The 19,807-nt window shown below is 51.4% G+C and overlaps 4 protein-coding genes across 4 annotated transcripts; 1 reads left to right on the top strand and 3 right to left on the bottom strand.

Moving 5' to 3' along the window:
* Positions 1-132: 132 nt before the first annotated feature.
* On the top strand, positions 133-4,298 carry T069G_08458 (pumilio-family RNA binding repeat domain-containing protein; the record flags this gene model as incomplete). The annotated part of the gene is made up of 6 exons (XM_056175668.1): positions 133-372; positions 484-507; positions 681-1,144; positions 1,491-1,665; positions 2,063-2,906; positions 2,977-4,298. 6 exons carry the CDS (start codon positions 133-135, stop codon positions 4,296-4,298), a joined length of 3,069 nt encoding a protein of 1,022 aa, XP_056026617.1.
* Positions 4,299-5,974: 1,676 nt separating this feature from the next.
* Positions 5,975-7,092, bottom strand: T069G_08459 (ribosomal l15 domain-containing protein; the record flags this gene model as incomplete). Its single annotated transcript, XM_056175669.1, has 3 exons — positions 5,975-6,342; positions 6,425-6,581; positions 7,006-7,092. The coding sequence occupies 3 exons, from the start codon at positions 7,090-7,092 to the stop codon at positions 5,975-5,977; spliced, it is 612 nt and encodes a 203-aa protein (XP_056026618.1).
* A 552-nt stretch (positions 7,093-7,644) lies between these two features.
* T069G_08460 (uncharacterized protein) lies at positions 7,645-8,533 on the bottom strand (the record flags this gene model as incomplete). The annotated part of the gene is made up of 4 exons (XM_056175670.1): positions 7,645-8,089; positions 8,153-8,266; positions 8,345-8,426; positions 8,494-8,533. The coding sequence occupies 4 exons, from the start codon at positions 8,531-8,533 to the stop codon at positions 7,645-7,647; spliced, it is 681 nt and encodes a 226-aa protein (XP_056026619.1).
* A 1,237-nt stretch (positions 8,534-9,770) lies between these two features.
* On the bottom strand, positions 9,771-12,578 carry T069G_08461 (uncharacterized protein; the record flags this gene model as incomplete). The annotated part of the gene is made up of 3 exons (XM_056175671.1): positions 9,771-10,389; positions 10,447-11,110; positions 11,168-12,578. 3 exons carry the CDS (start codon positions 12,576-12,578, stop codon positions 9,771-9,773), a joined length of 2,694 nt encoding a protein of 897 aa, XP_056026620.1.
* Between the last annotated feature and the right edge of the window lie 7,229 nt (positions 12,579-19,807).

The raw sequence follows: 19,807 nt of genomic DNA on the forward strand, positions 1-19,807 counted from the left end.
CGTCCACAACGACAAGCTTGCTGACTTTCCCCTGCCTGCTTCATGTCTGCAGCGAGATAGACGTTCCGAGCGCTGCCAATTCGGCCTGTACGATTCCTGTCCGTCCTTCGCCTCGTTTCCCTCCGTCCCAACATGGAAGATCTGCGCTTCCGCCCTCAGCAGCCGCCGAGGAACGAGCAGTCCATCAACCCGCTTGTCTCACCTCCTCGCGGCGCCGCTCGCATCCCTCAACAACAGCCTGCGAATCACGATCTGCGCTCCGCCCTGCCTCGCCGCTTTACGACCGACTCGGGGCGTGTACCGACAATGTCTTCCATGAACTCCTTGGCATCTCCCCCCCGCGTGCCCGACGCAGCTCAAGATTATAATAACGTGAGTCGCAGAGTTCTGACTGAGAACCCCTTGCTTGTCGCTGCTCGCTGCGCAGACTGGGAGCTCTCTTTCTATTTGTATGCGAGATTGGCTGGCTGACTGTATGCGAAGCAGGCATTGCATAAAGTCCAATTGGTAGGTGCCCCCCTTGCTCCAACTTGATGGCTTTCGGCCGCAAAACCCTCTCATCCACCCCCTTCACCCAGTTTCGGCCGGCGCCGTTAGATTCGGACGCGGCAAACCCTTGGAAGCAAGGAAGAGGGTTGAATTTGCGAAGCCTGGCTGACTCTAAATCTCCTCGTTTTTAGATAGAGAAGAAAAAGCAAGAATATGAGAGGATCCGAGAACAGAGGCGGCGCTTTGAAGTCGAGATGCAAAAACTAGACCAACAACAGCGACGGGAGGCCCTAGAGCTGGCGCAGATGGAAGAAGACATGAATAGATTCGCCGGGCACCAATCCGAACCGACAACGCCTCCCGAGTATCGAAACACCAGCACCAACAATGGCTTCCCTGGCATATTCTCGCGGCCAAACCGCTACTCTACCTCAAGCTTGACCTCGCCCGCGGCCATGTTTAATCGACCAGCGCGCTCCGGATCGCTTTTGACTTCTCCGCCTCCCGGCACCACAGGCGTGTTCCAGCAGCGATACGGGTTCGACGACAACCAAATGCCATCACGATCCGTCCCTACTACGCGCCGGAACAGCGACGATGATGACAAGGAAGAGGCTGTTCGCCAGGACCCAAGCAGCCACAGGGCGACCAATTCGTAAGTAGAGAGCCCTATTGATGTTGTCTCTTGGAATAATTTGCTGCTTGATGGGCGCGTAATCGTTTGCTCTGGGTTGCATGAATGGGGCCGGTGTTTATCAGAATCGCCAGCGCACATGAAGAGCGGCTTGCTTGACAATGGACTGCGGGCATTTTGTTTGGCACTGTTAGTCGGCATCCGGGATCGGGCTCTTGATGTAGCTCTTGCGTTGAGCAGAGTCGACTGCATGCGCGCACGCCTCCCACCGCCATCTTGCATACCAAGCTGCGCGATTGCTTTGCTTAGCTTTGCTTACAGCTGGATAAGTTGACACAATTGCTGACCCAACCTTTGATAATAGAAGAACGAACAGATACTCAATGCCCGTCACTCGGACAAGGAATGGATTTTACGATCTAAACCTTGATCAGACCAACACCACAAGGTTCTTGTTCGGCGACGACGAGCCCAACCACCTACCAAGGGGACACACTCCTGACGACAGCTTTCCCACGCTTGTTCGCCGCGACGATCAAATTGTAAGCCATCCTTTGTTGTTTCACTCTTGCAATGTATCTCGGTTGGAGAAGGAAAGAAGATTTTCCCTGCCATGTTCTCTATGCCCTTTTTTTATACCCACCAGCTTCTTACGGCTGTCAGTTAGCGCTTGGCAGCTGGCAGTGCTTCTCTCCTTTGTTACTTACCCACTCGGCACGGATTTGCGTTTGCAACTCTCCTCTCTCTCCCGTTCTCTTCTTTTCCCTCTTTTCCCCTCCTACTCTCCTCTTCTTTCATCCTCTCCTTCTGTACAATCTCTCTTCTTCTCTTCCTCTCCTGCCCCACCTTCATCCAACCCAACTTTGATCTGTGATTTGTTTAGAGGGTTTTTCTCATCATTGACTTTCGACCTTGCTAATCTCACCATTCTCTCTTTAGCTATCAGCATCGTCTGCCGCTCTTGATCTTGCTCTATCGCCCTCACCCAACCCTGAAGCGCGGGCTTCTCATAATTGGAGAACCAGCGTAAACCGGCATCGCACCCAGCACAGCATGTCAGCCATCAATGGCCTCTCCACCAGCCAGACTGGCGATGCTGGCAACATTGGAAGCCGCCCTTCGTCCATTCGTCATTCTCTTGACCTTAAGTATATCTCGGAAAGCTCGAATGAGACCTCTGGTGGTTCCCAGGCGATCCACGCGCCCCCCAAACTCCAGAGTTCTTATTCTGCCAACGATATACCTACGGTCAAGAACCCTGCTGGGTCTTCTCTCTTGAACGGTAGCGCCAATAACCACGCTCAGCAGCACTTCCATAACCACAATGCCAGCATCGGTCGCATTCCCGCTGGAGCAATGCCAATCCGCCATGCTCGCGAGTTGTCCAACGACAATGGTATCAACGCCAACCGTGAGCAGGCTGGTGTGTTTCCATCCATCAACTCAGCCCTCCAAGCAAGTGCTGCTCCATTCGGACCAACCATGGCCACTGCGGCTCCTCATACTGCAACGCCGCACGCCACTGCACCTGCAACTTCCTCTGGCGGTGGCTTCTACCAGCCAAATGGTTACACATCTCCGAGCACTACCTCTCCACCTTCGTACGGGGCTCACTCGCTCTCTACTGGGATGCAGCAGATGAACCTCAACGGCGCTGGTAATGGCAATGCCTACTCTCCTCAGAGTTACTCTCCCTACGGCAACGTGCCATATCCTCAGAATGGTCAACCTCGCGATAGTCAGGCTCGTGTCATCCAACATCGTCGACAACTTGACAATGAAGGTGCGTTGGACAGCAACTGCAGGTTTATCTTTCCCTCCTCCTATTTCCTGTGCTAATTTTTTGTCTATAGCAATGTCTCGGTATCAGAACATGCCGCTAGAGTCATTCCGAGGCCAGATTTACGAGCTGTGCAAGGATCAGCACGGCTGCCGCTATCTCCAAAAGAAGCTGGAGGAGCGCGAAGGCGATCAAGTTCACATGATTTGGCTCGAGACCAATCAGCATGTCATCGAGCTCATGACGGATCCGTTTGGTAATTATTTGTGCCAAAAGCTCCTCGAGTTTTGCAATGACGACGAAAGAACTGTCTTGATCCAGAACGCGTCCAAAGACATGGTGCGCATCGCTCTCAACCAACATGGAACAAGGGCCCTCCAGAAGATGATTGAGTATGTTAGTACTCCTCAGCAGGTTCATCTCATCATCGAGGCTCTCCGCTTCCGAGTTGTGGAACTCATCCAAGACCTGAACGGCAACCACGTCATCCAGAAGTGCCTTAACAAGCTCACCGCTTCTGACGCGCAGTTCATCTTTGATGCCGTCGGTAACAACTGTGTCGAGGTTGGAACTCATCGGCATGGTTGCTGTGTGCTCCAGCGCTGTATCGATCACGCAACTGGCCAGCAGAAGCTCTGGCTGATTCAGCGCATCACCGAGCATGCACGCATCCTAGTGCAAGACCCGTTTGGAAACTATGTTGTCCAGTACATCATCGACCTGAACGAGCCTACCTTCACCGAGCCTATCGTTGCCACATTCCAAGGCTGTATCAGCCAGCTCTCCCGGCACAAATTCAGCTCCAATGTTATTGAGAAGTGCTTGCGCTGCGCTCAGCCTGCTTCCAAGGACATGATTGTCGAGGAAATACTCAATGAGATGGAACGATTCCTCCGTGATTCGTTTGCCAACTACGTTATCCAGACGGCTCTTGACTTCTCTACTCCTCATCAGAAATATCGCCTTGTCGAGGCCATTCGTCCAGTCCTTCCACAGGTTCGCACAACTCCTTATGGACGCCGTATCCAAGCCAAAATTGCCGCCTACGATAACCGCGGAAGTGCTGCCTCAAGCGGACAAGTCACGCCTGCCGACAACACACAAGGGCAGATCCCGCTACGACCAAGCCACAACCGAGGTCTCTCTGGTACTCCTGTGCTGCCTACGAACGGCAACAATACCAATGGAGCAACGCCTAGTGTTGGAAGCCAAGGCATACGCCAGCAGGCACCTCCTCCTTTCACTAGCAGCGTCTCGATGCCGACAACTTCTTCAACCACCAGCTCGGGCGGCCCTGTCCAGCCTCCCCAGTTTAACCAAATGATGTCTGGCAGCTATAGCCAGGGACATTCCTCCAACACGTCGGTGGATGCCGGCGAGGCACGCTGGGTGTAAACTATTTGGATCCTCTTATTTCGACCATTTGCCTGTAAAATGACGCTTCGGCCGCTTGTGCTTTTCTTCTTCTTTTATTCACTCACGGCCATTTCAGTGGAATACGACTTCATGCGGCATGGTGATGACACTGTCATGATGATGACATTTCTATTTCGATTCACGTTTCTTTCTTCTGTTTCACTAGCCCATCAAGTCCGGACGCGTTATTCCTTCAGAAACGGCCATCTCCAGATCTGAGCAGCACAGCATTTCAGTAATGCTTTGTGTGTACATTATGAACAAAAAACAAACATAAAAAAACACGGGTCGAAATGGGCTTCTGGGTTCGCACCATCCGGTACTCCAAGCTGCATTGAGCTGAGAGCAAAAGACAGGCAAGCTCTCGCTCCAAACCTCGTCTGTATCTGTACTTGGATCATCCCTGTCGTTGCCAATACTGGCGTCGACAACAAATCTTTTCTACTTCTTCTCATCTTCGATTCTTCTATTGTCATTTGATGTGCTTTCTCAAATCTCCTTTTACGGTTCGCAGTTCTACGATCAAGAATGGTCATTTATCACGACAGACAGCCATTTTATACGTCCAGAGCCTACGATACTGTATGCCACACTTGGAGACTCTACTGGGTCTTCCAATGGGGCCTGTATTTTCTGATTGACTGCATGGAGCCAGTTCCCCGATTCGATTGGGAGCAGCTGACTGATCCAACTACTACTAGATTGGACTCTATATACTGGAGCTTCATAAGGGTTAAAGTGGGAAGGAAAAGATCATGGCAAACTGGTTGGGTTATGGGGGCGAAATGAAGTGGTAATGTCGCGAATTTACGTAGAACTGGGGTAGCTGGATAATTTCTTCTTAGTCTCTTTTTTTCTTCATTGTTGCGTGTTTCTTTTTATTTCATCTCTTCGAAAATATCTGCGGGTTACGGTGCTTGCTTGTATGATGCGGAGGGGAGGGAGAAGAGCAGACAAACTGAGGCGGAACCAGTTGAAGCTTCGTTGCTTTGACTATGGTTGATTTGAAGGGGTGGAAGACTTGAGCAGCTTTCTGGATGGAGCTGCGGCATTGGGCTTTTTTATTGCCTTGGGGGTCTTATAAGGTTGGGTCTGAGCTTCTGAAACTGTACTTAGAGATAAGACTTCGTTTGCTTTTTTTCTTTTTCAAATTTGACGTGGGGTTTGGGATTGAATGTGATTTTTGCCTCTCTCATCTTTGTTATCATCATGGGTTGTGATTTATGTGCTTTGCTACGATGTTGAAAGAGGGAATATGGAGTGTTTGCATAATGAGTATACGAAAAGCACCTGATTGATGGCTGAAAAATGGGGGAGCACATGATGATGAACGTGAAAGTGTCACAATTGCTTTCTACATAAGGAAAAAGAAAATAAAGAGATATCATCGCAGTTCCGAGTTATTATCGGAAAGTGTCATGCCATTTCCATTTTAAAAACTACCAAAGAAGCATCTCTTGGGCCTTTTTTTTCATCACTCCCTTCTCCCCCCTTAAGACACGCCGATTCTTTTCTGCAGGCAAAATAACTCCGAACAAGAAGAAACTGCCGCAAACAAAGAAGACACCAGAGGACTCGCGCGAAACACTCCCAGAAGGACCGCCACGACGCCTCCTCGGCCATCATCAACGCTTCCGCTTTCCGGCGGAGAGCGTTTACCTGTAGCGCCACAGGGACAGGGTGTTGTGTCTCTTCCAGGTCTTTCTGCGGCCGGCGGTGGTCTTGTTGTAGCGGTGGCCCTTGTTGAGGCCGCGGGAGCGCTTGCCGGTGGCAGTGAGGCCACGGGCCTCGCGGTGCTTGTGGACGGGGTTGACGATCCAGTTGATGCGGGGGTCGATGCGGATGGCCTTGTGGCTGGGGTCGACCAGGATGACCTCGTAGTACTTGTAGGTGGAGTCCTGGTTGATCCAGTACGAGTTGAGGACGCGCAAGTTGGCGCAGCGGCGGCCGACACGCTCCTCGGCGGTGGCCTTGAGGGAGCGCTGGTACTTGAGCTGGTTGATACCCTGGTTGGTGGGCTTGCCTGTTGATCACACACGATCCCCCGGTCAGTACAAAAAGTCCGTCAAGAAGAAGAGATCTCAAGAGAGAGAAGAAAAACGTACCATAGGTGGCACCCTTGGGGGCAGGGCGCTTGCGGCCACCACGGCGGACACGCACGCGGTAGATAACGTAGCCCTGCTTGGCCTTGTAGCCGAGACGGCGGGCCTTGTCGGGGCGCGAAGGGCGGGAGGCGCGGTGGATAACGTTCAATTGACGGTACTATATTGATGCACTCTCAGCATATGTTCAACGAGTGTATAGCAAAGACAAGGGGAGGGAAAGTGAAGGTGTTGGCAGCAAGGGGACATCACAAAGACGAGTCCATATTTTTCTCTTGGTGTCTCTCTTCTGTGATCCCAGTTTTGCCGTTTTTCAGGCAAAACCAAGAACCAGCAGTGCAAGATTTTCTTTCTGTATTCCAAGAAAAAAACCTCGACACAAGATCCCCATCCCAGGACTGGGAAAAGAGGACCGGCCAGAAAAAGAGAGTAGAGAAAAATTTTAGACCCATCAATGAAGTCTTTCCCAAAACTGCCTCGACCTCAAAATCCAGCCCGCCCAAGTCCACAAAGGAGAACGTATATTTCATCGTCTCGGGATTTTGTGTGTTTGTGTGTAGCTATTCGGAGTGGTGGCAACGTACTTCCCAGCAGCGCACGCGGAGAAGGAAGCGGACCAGGTCGGACTGCTTCTTCTTCTGGAGCTCTTCGACATACTTGAGGGCACCCATTTTGGCTGAGCGGCGGCGACGACGACGATGTTAGCTTTTTTGCGAAATTGTTCTTCTTCTTTTTTTTCCTCAATTGAAGACAAAGAATTGATGTTGCTCAAGGGGAGAGAAGGGGGGAGAGGACGAACCGGCTTGAGGTCAGAAATTTTCCTGCCGAGGGTTAGTTGAAGGAGGTTGATCAAGAGGATGTCAAAATTTCGGAGGAGGAGGCTGCAAAACCGAAAACGACATTGAAAATTCAAGGGCCTGTTTGTGGGTTAAGCGATGCGCTAGTCTTGTTCTAGTGCTAGCGTGATAGGACTTGCCCCTCAGAGCCCTCGTGCCCATTTTTTGATGGAAAATTAAGCTACGGCAAGGTGCTGAGTCATCCAGGTGAGCATGAAAATTCACCGCAAGGTAACAAGGTGAGGGTGTGGAGCCAACGAATACCCAGTAATATTGGGCTTCCAATCATATCAGATTCTCTCTGTGTGTGTAAACGTCTGTTACCAGATGCCGCAGCAAATCACCAGACATGGCATGTAAATGCGCCTAAAGTGCGGATTATTTAGATTACAAAAGAAGCTTTGCAACTCCCGCAAAAGCCTTCAAAGTTTCTCGTGCGCTCGATCCCCATGTATCATCTGCGGGTGGAATTCCGCCTTCTATCCACCGCCAAGCAGCCTGTTCGATATCATCACCAGAGCGTGGTGGTGATCGAAGCGACTTGGCGTGCTCTCCAGAAATAATCAAGCCATTGAGCGTCTGTATTAAAATATCCGTCGCCTTTTTATCCACCTTGGTGACATCTTTGGCGTCTTGCTCCCACTGGGCCCCTTCCGTCGGCTTTCTCACCTTGATCGAGTCTCCATTCGCCGCTTCGTACTCATCTAGGGTATGCTGTAAGGTTTTGATGCGACCAAGCGACTTTTGATGTATAACGTTCTGTGTGTCGAGACCATCTTGCAGAATGGCAGAAATTTTGGAGCTCAACGAATTGTTTCCAGTAAATCCAGATCTATAGAACATTATTTCTTGTTAGGATCTAATAAGACTCAAACATGTGCTCTTAAAAACTTACTGGGCATTGTTGTACTGGTCCTCAATCATGCGGAGCAAGCTATCTGCATTTCGCCGAATCTCACTCTTTGCATTCTTCGCAGAAGATGATGCCGACTTTGATTTCTTTAAAGTACTATTGGCGGCTCTATTGCTGCTTGCATCGATTAATACCAGTCCAGCTCGCACATATCATTTCAAGCCACCATCTTACCTGGGCCCTGCTTTCGGCTTCTTGTGTGTCACACGACCTGTCTTCTTTGAAGGCTGAAGGACTTCTTCAACTTCATCCACCTCTAAGAGCATCAAGGTCAGTTATACCTGTGCAACACTAAATCGCACAAGCCCACTCATAGCCACTACCTTCTTCAGACGCCTTTCTCTTTCTCGTCTTCGCCGGCATCTCAGTCTAAAGAAGCAAGAAGAAATGCGCAATAATAAAAGAACAAAAGTTACCGCTCAATACGCTGGTGAGTGAATATTTCCTTTGACCGGATAAAAGATGATATTTGGCGAAAAGAGAAGAAATGCTGCTGCAGGATTGAAACGCAGAGGTCGTTGAACACTGATGTCGCTCCTTCCTCCTGTTGAATAATGACCGCCTGAGGAAGCCACATGACAATGTACCTTGTACGGTACATCTGTACATTTGCATTCGTCGTCCAAAAAGAAAATATTCGAATCGCTTTGAACATGCTTCATAAGTACGGCATCATATGTAAAGAGAGAGAGGTGGTGGTGAAGTGAATCATCCCCCTTGAGCGCACCTTCGATGCTTACCAGCCTCTGTTCAATTAAGCTCTCAAAAGCAGCGACGGATCATGCACGTGGTCACTCCAAAAGTCATTAAAACATGTAATAATAAACAATATATATGCCCTCAATCGTCAATTAAGTCTCAAAAACAAATCATATTTTTGTCTCAAACGTACAATTTCCCAAACCCAAAATACAAACAAGTACTAATGCAGTCCAGATTCTGTAGAATAAAAGTAAAAATACTAATAAAAATAGAATAATATTTGTCGAGAGAGAGCGACAAAAAAGAGAAAAAAAAAGCATCAAGAAATAAGAAAACAAAAACAAAAATCAACAAGTTTCTTGTCGTACATGACATTAGCCATACCCAATCCGTTTCCCTTTTTTGATTGTGTATTAGTTACAGCATGCATGCGTTAACTCAGGTCTCTCTGTCTATATTCTCAGCCGATGGAAGCGAAAGCAAAACCATACCCATTCTCCATTCTTCGATCTCGCATGTCCAGTAGCCAAACCCGTAATCCGTACCAGAGTCGTAGAGGGATAATATGTATATATATGTGTGTATATAGCAAAAAAGATGTTCAAGAGGTAATGACGGTCGAGAGGAGCCTTGCACTGAGGCTCCTTTCCAGCACGAACTCGGTGTCGCCCGTGTGGTCTTCAAAATGGCCACCGCCGCCGCCGGATGACGAAAAAAAATAAAATAGAGTAAAACTGATGATAGGCATACTGCGAAAAGAAATATTTTGTCTTCTTTTGTTCTTTCATTATCGTTCAATATCCTTTAAGAGTGTAGCAATCGGAGCGCCCAAAAAATAAGAAAGCGAGTGTTGTAGTCTAATCATGCTATAATTCGTCCAATTTCTGCCGTCCTGGATTTAGTGAGTGTTGAGCGAAAGACCTTGGAAGCTAGCGGTCCATTCGTTGGAGGGTGAGATTGCAGTCACGCCTTGGGAGTGCGGCCCAGGAGACGGCATAGTTTGAGAGGTAGGAAATCGTTGGCGGATCGATTGCAGATCACCCGACTGAGGGAATCCGGCGCTGGCAAAGGGATCAATGCCCTGGTTGATGCCCAAGGTGTAGGCACCGCCATTCATTCGCGCATTTCCAAAGGCACCAGCAGACCCATATGCGTAGTTAGAAGGTGGGAATCCGGTGGCCGAAGGGGCCTGCCTATCCGCAGCCAGCTGAGGCTGAGCATAGCCAGATCGCAGTCCCCTACCTTGCGCGGCGCCTGCAAAGACCTGGGATTGCTGTTCCTGTTGCGAGACTGGATTCTGGCGACGCTCATTTGCGTTTGCACCACGGCCAACGCCAACGGCACCTGGTCCAACTCCGCTAGGAGCCTGGATTCCCAGAGTGGGACTAGCAAATGAGGCCGGGTTGATCGCAGACATCCAGATGCGAGTCTTGTAGATCTTGAAGAGGTCCGTGACAAGCGAGTTGAAATTAATGTAAGAATCGGCAAAGTAGTAGAAGGTCAGCTTCTTCCAGTCCCTAGTGATTTCAGTCAGTTTACATATCATTAACACCATAAAACATAGTGCAACTCACATTTGGAATTCAGCATCGAGGATTTCCATGTTGAGGCCATGCTCCTTCACCTTTTGCATGCACACTCTCTTTGCCTTGGCCTCTTGGCCTTCTTTATCCCGCAGAGAATGGATCTCGTGGTTCTGAGCAAGCCGCTTGATGAGCTTTGGACGCAGCTCACCGGCGCTTGGCTCCTGCATGTGGTGTTGATTTGGCGGTCCCATGCCGCCAATGGCGCTGCCCTGGAGGCCATTGGACGAAGCCAAGAGGCCGGCACCAGAGCCTTCCTGCGCAGCAGCAGCGTTTTGGGAATACATCATCAACCACTTGTATTGCTCCTCTGCATAATGCTCCTTGAGCTCCTTGGCCGTCTGCCAATCGACATTGTCGCGTGCAACGGTTCCCAGGTCAGTGCCTCGATCGGCCTCTACGATAACCAAGTCGCCAGGCTTAACGGTGAGTCCGGTACCTTCCTGGATGTAAAACACGTCTGCCCTGGCACACTTGAATAGGACGACATGCAGAAGCTGGTTGTGTCTTGGCTGGCCCACACTGTACACGCTGCGATGAGGGGACGGTGGCCGATTCGCAAATTGGTTGTGCATTCCATACTGGGACATGTACGGGTTGCCAAATGCCGAGGGGATAGAGCCAGCCATGTTGCTGCTTCCGGGGAAGAAATTGGCTGCAAGAAGATTGTCAATATTGTTACCCAGATTAAGTGTCTCGGCTCGAGACTCACCGTTGCTTGAGCTTCCAAAAGCTGCGTTGTCTGAATATCCTGATGGGTACCCCTGGTTGAGCTGATTATCAGGATTAGGTGCCTCCAACGTAGCTACAGAGTCGGCAATCGAGCTGATGGAGCCCTGTCGTGTGGGCATGTTGGCGAAGGAGTGGCGCCTGCTCTGAGAAAAGTCGTTTGCAAAGAAGCTCGGGGAGCTGGACCAGAGAGCCTTTTTCAAGGAGGGCATTTCTTTGCGTTGCTCAAAGCCCATAGGGCCGCGATACGGTCCGGTGGTACCATACTCGCTCATTCTCCTATCAGTAGCTCGTCTGGCCATGGCTTCGCCGTCATTTGTTTCGTCGAGCTCATCGATAGCATATTCTCCCTCCTCAGGGACATACTCGCGAAGAGGGTATCCGTTGCCATGGTAAGATCCGGGAGCGCCACGTTGTCGAATTCTAGAACCGTACTGCTGCTGTTGTTGTTGCTGCTGTTGCTGCTGTTGTTGTTGCTGCTGCTGCTGCTGTTGTTGTTGTTGCCTGAGCATAGCATTCTCGCGCGCAAGCATTTCAATGGTCTTGGACTCTGCACTCTGGTGGAACGAGCCTTGAAGCGATTCCGAGGAATTCTCGTCGTCATCGTCTTCCACCTCCTTGACCTTTCCGAGCATGGTTCCATCACTCGCCATCTCACTCAGCATGCTAGGCCGTGATGGTCGGTGTTGGAGAGTAGGATAGCGGGCTCGGCCGATGACGGTGGAAGAGCTCATTCCAGAGCCGGGTGACATTTCGGGATCCAGTTGTCCAGCAGAATACGACTGCGAACGGTAAGTTTTTGGTGTAGGGTGGAGCGGAATGGGAAAGGGGATCTGCGAGTTGGTGCCCGGTTCGCGAGCTGCAGAGGAAGTTGGCGTTAGGCCAGAAGGATCTGGCCCGAAGAAAGAGTTGCTTCCTGCCCCAGGAGGGACCGTCGAAGTGGGAGATGGAAGAACTTCACTGAGTCTTGCCGGTGGATCCTTACGATCGTTATTCCAGATGCCAGTCCCCCACGGGAAATTTGAGCCCGGGGCGCGGGCCATGACGGAAGAAGTAGAATGAGATCCCCAAGCACTCGCCCCAGTTTCGATGGACGGGGTGCTGGGGTGTGATGTGGTGGGAGACATTGAATTGCTCGCAAATGATCCCTTCCGAGGTCGGCTGAGAGGTGCAGATGTGTCGTTCAACCAAGAGGCCCGGCGAACAGGCTTCACGGGCTGCGCAAGAGATTGAGATGCTTCGTGGCGGTGATCGCCTTCGTCTTCGGAGCTTGCTAGCGCTTCGGAATCTGGGGTCGATGTCCTAGCATTCACCTTCTCCAGTAGCAGAGACTGGTTGGATGGCGCCTGGGTCAACCTCGACGATGATCCGTTCTTGATTGAGCTTGAACTCATGATCGATTGGGAAAGGCAACACTGTTCGACAGGCCTAATTTCGAGTATTTCGACCAAGTACCAAGACTTGTTTCTTTGCGAATGCTTATTTTCTTCTCCAAAAGTAAAGAATGCAGGATACCGATACTTGTGGGAGACAGTCCAATGCCCAGATGGCGATGTAGAGCGGAAAGAGTCGGGGTATCAGCCGAAGTGATTCAGCACGTGAGGTCTTCTGGGCAAAAAATGCCAACCAAGAGAATGTAGACCCGAGAGGGGGGACGTCGGAACGAAGGATTGCGAGTTTAGTAGACAGATGGCTCTTGAAGAAGAAATTCGAAAAAGAAGAAAGTAAACTGCCGGGTTGTTAGCGCATCAATCCAAAACACAGATAAGCCCAACCCATGCAAGCATGGCGAGATGTCTCGAACGACCACAGCACCCGAATCTCGGCGAATGATGTAATTCGGGCAGCCCAGCAGATGCAAAAAAGAGAGGCGCGCGCAATGACGGGGTCGTTCGCCTCATGGACGGTTCCGATCTGAGCGACGAAGTTTCTTTGCAGCCGCTTAGGTTGCCGCAGGTGCGTAGAGTTGCGGGGGGCGTTGGGACTGGTTCGATGCCAGCTGAGGCTCAAAGGAGATTCCACTCACCAGTAACAAAGTCAGGTACGGTCTATGTGGGGAATCAAATGGAAAAAAAGAAGCTCTAAAAGGTGGAAAAAAGAGGTGACGAGGACGAGATCGACTGGATGGGACGCGACAGGCCGATGAAGGGTTTTCTGGTGGCGAAAGACTGCCGTGCGTCGGTGGTGTCGCGGCAGTTGGTGGTTCTGGTTGGGTGCCGCAGTGACGGTTGGGCGGTCGATTGATTAAAAAGAAGGCGAGGAAGCGGGAGGAAGAGGGACAATATCCGAGGGTATAGCAACTTCTAAGCCGGCGCGTCTAAACCAGAACAGAACCCGAAAGAGAGACGAGACAAGACAAGAGAGAACCTTGAAGAGACAAGAGCGTGAGACGATGGGAGGCAGGGATTGTGGTTGTGGCTGTAAGGAGGGAACCAGGCGAGATGTGAGATGTGCTCCGGCCTTGCACGCATCCGCAGCCGCTGGAAATGGCGAGCGAACGGCAGATGAAGGGGAGGCAATGGTGTTGCGTTGCTAGAGCTGGAGAAGCGCCTTGTGCCAGTCGAGGCCCATGATTCTCCTGCTAGAGGCCCCGGGACTCGCCAATCCAAGCGCAGCGACGGCTGACAACGCACGACGCCAGCGCAAAGCTGTCTGTCTTGACTGTACTTTGTGAGCTCCTCTGCAGGCGGGAGACAAAGGATCGAGCACGAGCACGAACGAGCAATCGAGGGGATGGCGATTCTCGTGGCGGGTCGAGTTTTGGGGGGGACGAGATGGTTGAAAGGGTTGAAAGGGAACAAGTTTCAGGATGCGGCAAAAGGTAAAAAAGTCCAAGTCACTTGAGCTCTGAAGGCGTCGCGGTTTGTACAGTAGAGCAGGTGGGGGAAGGTCAAGAGCTTCGCGACAGAAGCCGGCGCAAGCGTCGACGTTTTCAACCGGTGGAGAGACGAAGTTCCCCCAGCAGTCGGTGGCGTGGACGAGGACGGCCGCTGTAACTTTATGGGGTCCGGAGTACCCCGAAGTACCTCTGCAGGTCTAACTTCTGCTAGAGACCGTCTTGACCGTTTGGGGAGAGGAGGGTCGCAGCACTGCAGAGCGCTGCTGCATAGCGGCCACTGGGGGCTTGAGCGCTAAGGGGGGGCCCCTGGATGCCGCCAAACGCACGGGGCACGCGCTGGAACAAGTACGAACTGCCAGGTACCGTAGCAATTGCTGCACAAGGGGAATTGGATTGCGGCAGATGCAGGGAGCCAGGAGCAAGAATTTGATGAGATTTGATGGGGTGGGCTGCATGGGTTGTGTGAAAGTTTTGCCATGCTATGCCATGACTAGGTTCTACTCGTATACCTTAGGTAGGTATTTATTACCTATTGAACTCCGAACTCTTGCAAGAATGTCGAGCAGATGCTGCTTGTTCGGGCTCTTCATTGTCTTATACAAAGAACGCAAGCCTGGGAGCAGCAAAGAGAAAGAGAAGGGTAGAAAGAGATTGAGAGCATAAAGCAGGCTGGTACTTGGCTGTACCAGGGCCACTTGACATGTACAAAGACGCAAAGTTGTCCGGCTCCTCTCAGCTCTGTGTCGAGACGTATACCGCTACCACAAGCTGGAGGTTAATTTCAGAGGCACAGACTCCAGAAACTCCAACAGTGCCCACGGAGTACTTGGCCATACCGTGTGAACTAAAAGCAGATACCGGGCTAGGCGATCCGGATAGGCTGGCCGTCGCTGGGAGAAGTGGAGATGCTCCCAAGAGACCAAGAGAGGGGAAGCATGTAATTGCAGAAGTCGTCTCACAACATGGAGAAGCTCGACGACGGCCGACGATGGCGTCCGCAAGAGGCTTGCAACGAGGAGCTGGCGCCGCAATTATGCTTTTCCCACCTTTTCCTCTGCCCTCTGCCTTTTGCATTCACCCCTCTCCGTCGTGAGTCTTGCAGCGCTAACACCTCTGGTACAGAAAGAAGCGAGTCGGAGAGAGCTAACAGGGGGGAAGTGAAGTGGATGGATGGGTGGTGGATTCATCATGGGGTTGGAAGGCTCTGGCACAAAGCACCCGCAGCTCTTTTGTCGGATGATGGAGGTGGTGCCAGCAAGCGAAGACCAGAGAGGAGCAAAGAAGAGAGGCCACCAAGTGAACCATTGAGGCCAAGCAGACGGGCGAAGCAAGGCTCACACGCCAATCGAGAACTTCGGCACTGCTCAGGCTCTTTTCCCCTCGCAGCATTCCGGCACCTCATGCTGCCCAGCCAAGGCCCTCTTGAGATGACGATGGGGCCTAGGGCAGTCGATGTGGGTTGGACCAGGTGGCGGCCCGAGGTGGCCGTGGAACCGGGCCTGCACAAAAGCTGAATGGGCGCTGCATTGAATTGGGGAGAAAGGGGAGTGCCCAGGCGTTAGTTTGCATCTCACAGTGAGACGAGCTGCGGGATGTCGTGCATGTGGTGTGATGTGATCCAACCTGTTACATAGACAAGAGAACAACGAGTGTTTTTCACTTCCTTTTGGTTTTGTGTCCGGCTTTTGGAGAGGATTCAAGTGCCGAGCATAGCTCTGATGGACACCTGCACAACGTGACACCACCAGAGCCTGTGATTCCATGCCGAAAGCTGGTTGATATGTAATATCCATCGTGTTCTCGCATGCGCAAGGCGTCGTCCTTCTATTTTTCCTTCGCTTGTGAGATTCGTGCTGCATGTCAATTTACCTACCAGGAATCTAAACGCCGATGCTCCATACAGACACGCATCGTACTCGTACCTGTTACAAGTCGCTTGCCCGTAACTCTCGCTTCTCGTCTGTATGGAGTACTCAGGCTCCATCTGATGCCAATATTGCAAGCTTCTGCGGCCAAGGCTCCCCTGGCTCAGGTTTTGGATGCTGGTGCAAAGTGGGGAGTATGCGCATGGGAAAGAAAAAAGAGGGCCATGGCGATTGTATCACCGCATCGGATGTAAGTACATGTAAGTCGATTCGCCCATTGCATGAGCACGGGACCAGCTACATGTACATATGGCGTTGCAAGATCGACATTTAACCAACATCTCCACGTACATTTCGTATATCAGCGCAAGGGTGGCGATGTGCTCTTCTGCGTACTTCACAGAAGCTCTCGTCTTTTTGTTTTCGGAATGCCCTTTTCAGGTTGTCTCTGCGAGCTGCTGCTTTGGCCATGATCGATCCTAGTTCGCATCACCGATGCCGCCCGCCTGACGCCGGCATCCCCGACTGCTGATGGGGACAAGCAGTAGCATCTAGGTAACCTGAAGCTGCCACTATAGCCTATTAGGGCAATGCGACTCTCGCCTTGCGGTTATTTTAAGTCATGGCTGGCTACTACCTAAACCTCGCCCCAGGAACAGACGGGGGTTTTCTCTGAGGGTGCAGAGCCAAGACAGACACGACAAGGTACGGAGCATGTGTAATCCTCGGTGCCAGCTTGGGTAAGAAATTTTTTTAACAGCAATTTGCTGCATTTCACCATTACGGAGTCGGTGGTTTACCCCTATGATAATTGGATAATCGAAGAGCGGAGTTTTTCTGCCCCCTGCCAGAAACTGTCCATACGGATGCAATTGAATGAAATGGTCTATCGGATCTGACATTTAAAGATGCTGCCAACCAGAGAACTCATGTAATACAGAAAGCGTGCACTAGGAACGACGATAGCCTGATAGCATCCAAACCAGAGCTAAAAGACTAAAAGCAGGATAACCTTATACTGAAGATAATCGGCGCGGCACTCGTACGATTGATCGACTGTTGTGACTATTTCCAATCCCGACATGCCAGCGCCATTGACTCACAACGACGTACGAGAGTATTCGCACATTGTTTGCGCAACTTCTCCCGTCTCTGTTCTGCATCTCTCCCTGCCACTCCCACTTGGTTGGAGCATGGCACATGCAGTCCATGAGGTCCCTGTCTCGGCTCCTGCATCCTCCTGCTTGATATTGGTCGACAAGGTGCCGACAACGTACAAAACAAGGCAATCCTGCCAAATAACGGATAGGTATTTATTAGCACAAGATAGCCATCTCTTCTGCTGATTTATACCTGATATATATTTGGCTTTAGTACATCTCGCTCTCACGCATATCAATTTCATCAATACCCTGACATGGACACAGCACAGGTATCAGTTCTTGCAACAGTTGCCGGAGAGCCAACCTGGTGATTTTCCGGCCCCTGCCAGCGACCTGCATTAGTGGGAATAGCACCAGTACCCGCAGGTACATCTCGTGCCTGGTCTGCCCGTGCCTGCGTGCTCTTGGACCGGCGAGAGGATCCTGGCCGCTTAGTCGTACTTGTAGAGTCCCGTACTTGTACTCCGTACTGTATGAATTAGTACCCGACCCTACAGGTTGATCCCGGCACTCGACCTTCCCAACTTCCCTCTGGAGGGTCGGGCAGAAACTTTGGAGGTGCGGCTGGAATTGTGCCCTAACAGCCAAGGCCCAAAACTAAATCCAACCTGAAATATCCATCGACGATCATCTTCACGCTGGCGAGACGCCATCAGGAAATCTTGGGCACCACGGCGACGGCACAAGAGCGCTTAAAGGTGGCCTAGACTTGGTGCAGACAATCAAGTCAACCATCGCGGGGCCCTGTAAGCCTCGCCACCTTAGCTCAGCAGCCACCGTCAGTCAAGCCGGGTTTTGAGTTGGATACGGTACGGAGAACGAAGTCCACATATGATGGGGACGTGGAGAAGCGAAGAGGAGCAGGAACGAGAGAGAAGAGAGGAGAAGAGAATAGGAGGGAGTGTTTTCTGTTTCCTTGGGCACCGAGCTTTGGCTGTCGGAATTGGCCGTTGCTGGTTGCGGACAGCTCTGCCTCGTCCTCTCTCTCTCCAACCACTGGCATTTTACGCTTTACGAAGCACCATACCAAGTACCTACTGGCGCCGTGCCGCATGCAGAGAGATGCAGACAAGACACGAGAGAAGATGACAAGAGGTGATGGAACCCCAGTTTTCGACCAGACATCGAGGGATCGCCACCCCGCAATTCGCCTGGTTCCAGAACCCCGCCTTGAGTTATCCCAAGTCACCTGGCCTGCTCCAACTGCCTCTTGGCTGGCAGGCATCGAGATTGGCGTCGTCCAAGATGCTAATTGCTAGCTACCTTAGCCTCTGTCTCTCCGCTCCAAAGCTTGACGGGCTAGCATGGCATAGCGGCGGGCACCTCTCATTCGCTTCGGCCACCATCAAGCGCGTTGCAAGCCTTCGGCCGGTGAGAGCTCCAAGAGACCAAGGTACTCGTACCATACGAGCAGCTGAAACGGCGTCACGCGACGCCTTTTGCAGCAGGGGATGGAGACTCTTGCAGCTATGCATAATAGCCGGGCTGCTACGAAGCTCCAATTTGCGGCCGCAGCTCCAATTGCCCTCGACAGCTTCTCCCATTGGCACAGTATCTCTCAGCATTGAGCCGAAAGAACGGGCGGTATGAACATGTCAAAAGTCTTCTGCCGAGCTTCCCCAGATATTGAAAAGGATGGGGGATAAGCAATGCCGGTTGCATGATTTGCATCAGCCTCTGGGGCAACGCACGCTCTCTCCGGGCAATGTCCACGCGGCAATGACATTTGTTTGCGAAGGCACTCAATGGCCGTCATGTGGTGATTCGGTGGCGTCTTGGACAGGCCGCCCCCGCTCCTCTGCACTGTGCCGTCAAGTCGAGGCTATTGAGGCTACCAAGAGTACATCTCCAGAATATCCAGGTCTAAAGACTTGCCAGCTGGAGCTTAATCCCTTGGCGCGGCATTGTAGCCCTACGGGCTATCGCTACGAGTCAAGCCAGACGACATGGCTGTCGGTCCAGATGCGCAAAGTGACAATCATGGCAAGACATGATGGGTAACACCAGAGCAATCACGATTCGTCTCAGTTCTTCCCTTGGAGCCCGGCTACCACAGACTTTGTGCCTAGCATTGAGGTGTTTGGCCAGAGGCGTCCAAGTGGCGTCCATCTAAGCAAGCTCGCATTGATGAACAATGCGGACCATCGTAATGGTAAAATGCACGCTTGCAACAAGTGCAAGTATGTAGAACGAACCCATGCCGTCTCGTCTCCATCCCGCGGCCAATTGAGAACGAGCACAAAGCAGCAAAACTTGAACTCGCTATCGCCACATGGCAGTTCATGTCAACATGTCGACATGTATTTCCATGTACAGGTCGTATTAGCTCAATGCTCCGAAAAGGGGCAGCCTGAAGACGCTCATTTGCAGAACTGCCAGCAGCTAGCAAGATTCAGCGCCGTCTGTCATGACGCAACTGCACCAATGGCATTGCTCGCATGCTGTCTGACTTGCATTCACTTCCAGGGTGCACGGCCACCAGAATTTTCGCCCTGGTGAACATGTTCTTTCGAGCCAGGATCCCCCTGTAGTCGTACAAAGTACAGTACAGTAATCATCTGAAGTCTGTGCCGTGCGAGTGCAGTACTTTGAGACTTTCGACATCCAATGAGAAAGGCTTGGCTTGCGAAAAAGAACCTTGAAGCTTGAAAAAAAAAAAAGTTCGGGTTGGCGGGGCGCTAAATTTCGACGTTCTCACTCTGCGCAAACGACGCGCTTGTCAAAGAAGAAAAAAAAAAAATTAACCCTGCTGCAAC

The sequence above is a fragment of the Trichoderma breve genome, chromosome 5 (genome assembly GCF_028502605.1).
Source record: "Trichoderma breve strain T069 chromosome 5, whole genome shotgun sequence".
Taxonomy (NCBI): Eukaryota; Fungi; Ascomycota; class Sordariomycetes; order Hypocreales; family Hypocreaceae; genus Trichoderma; species Trichoderma breve.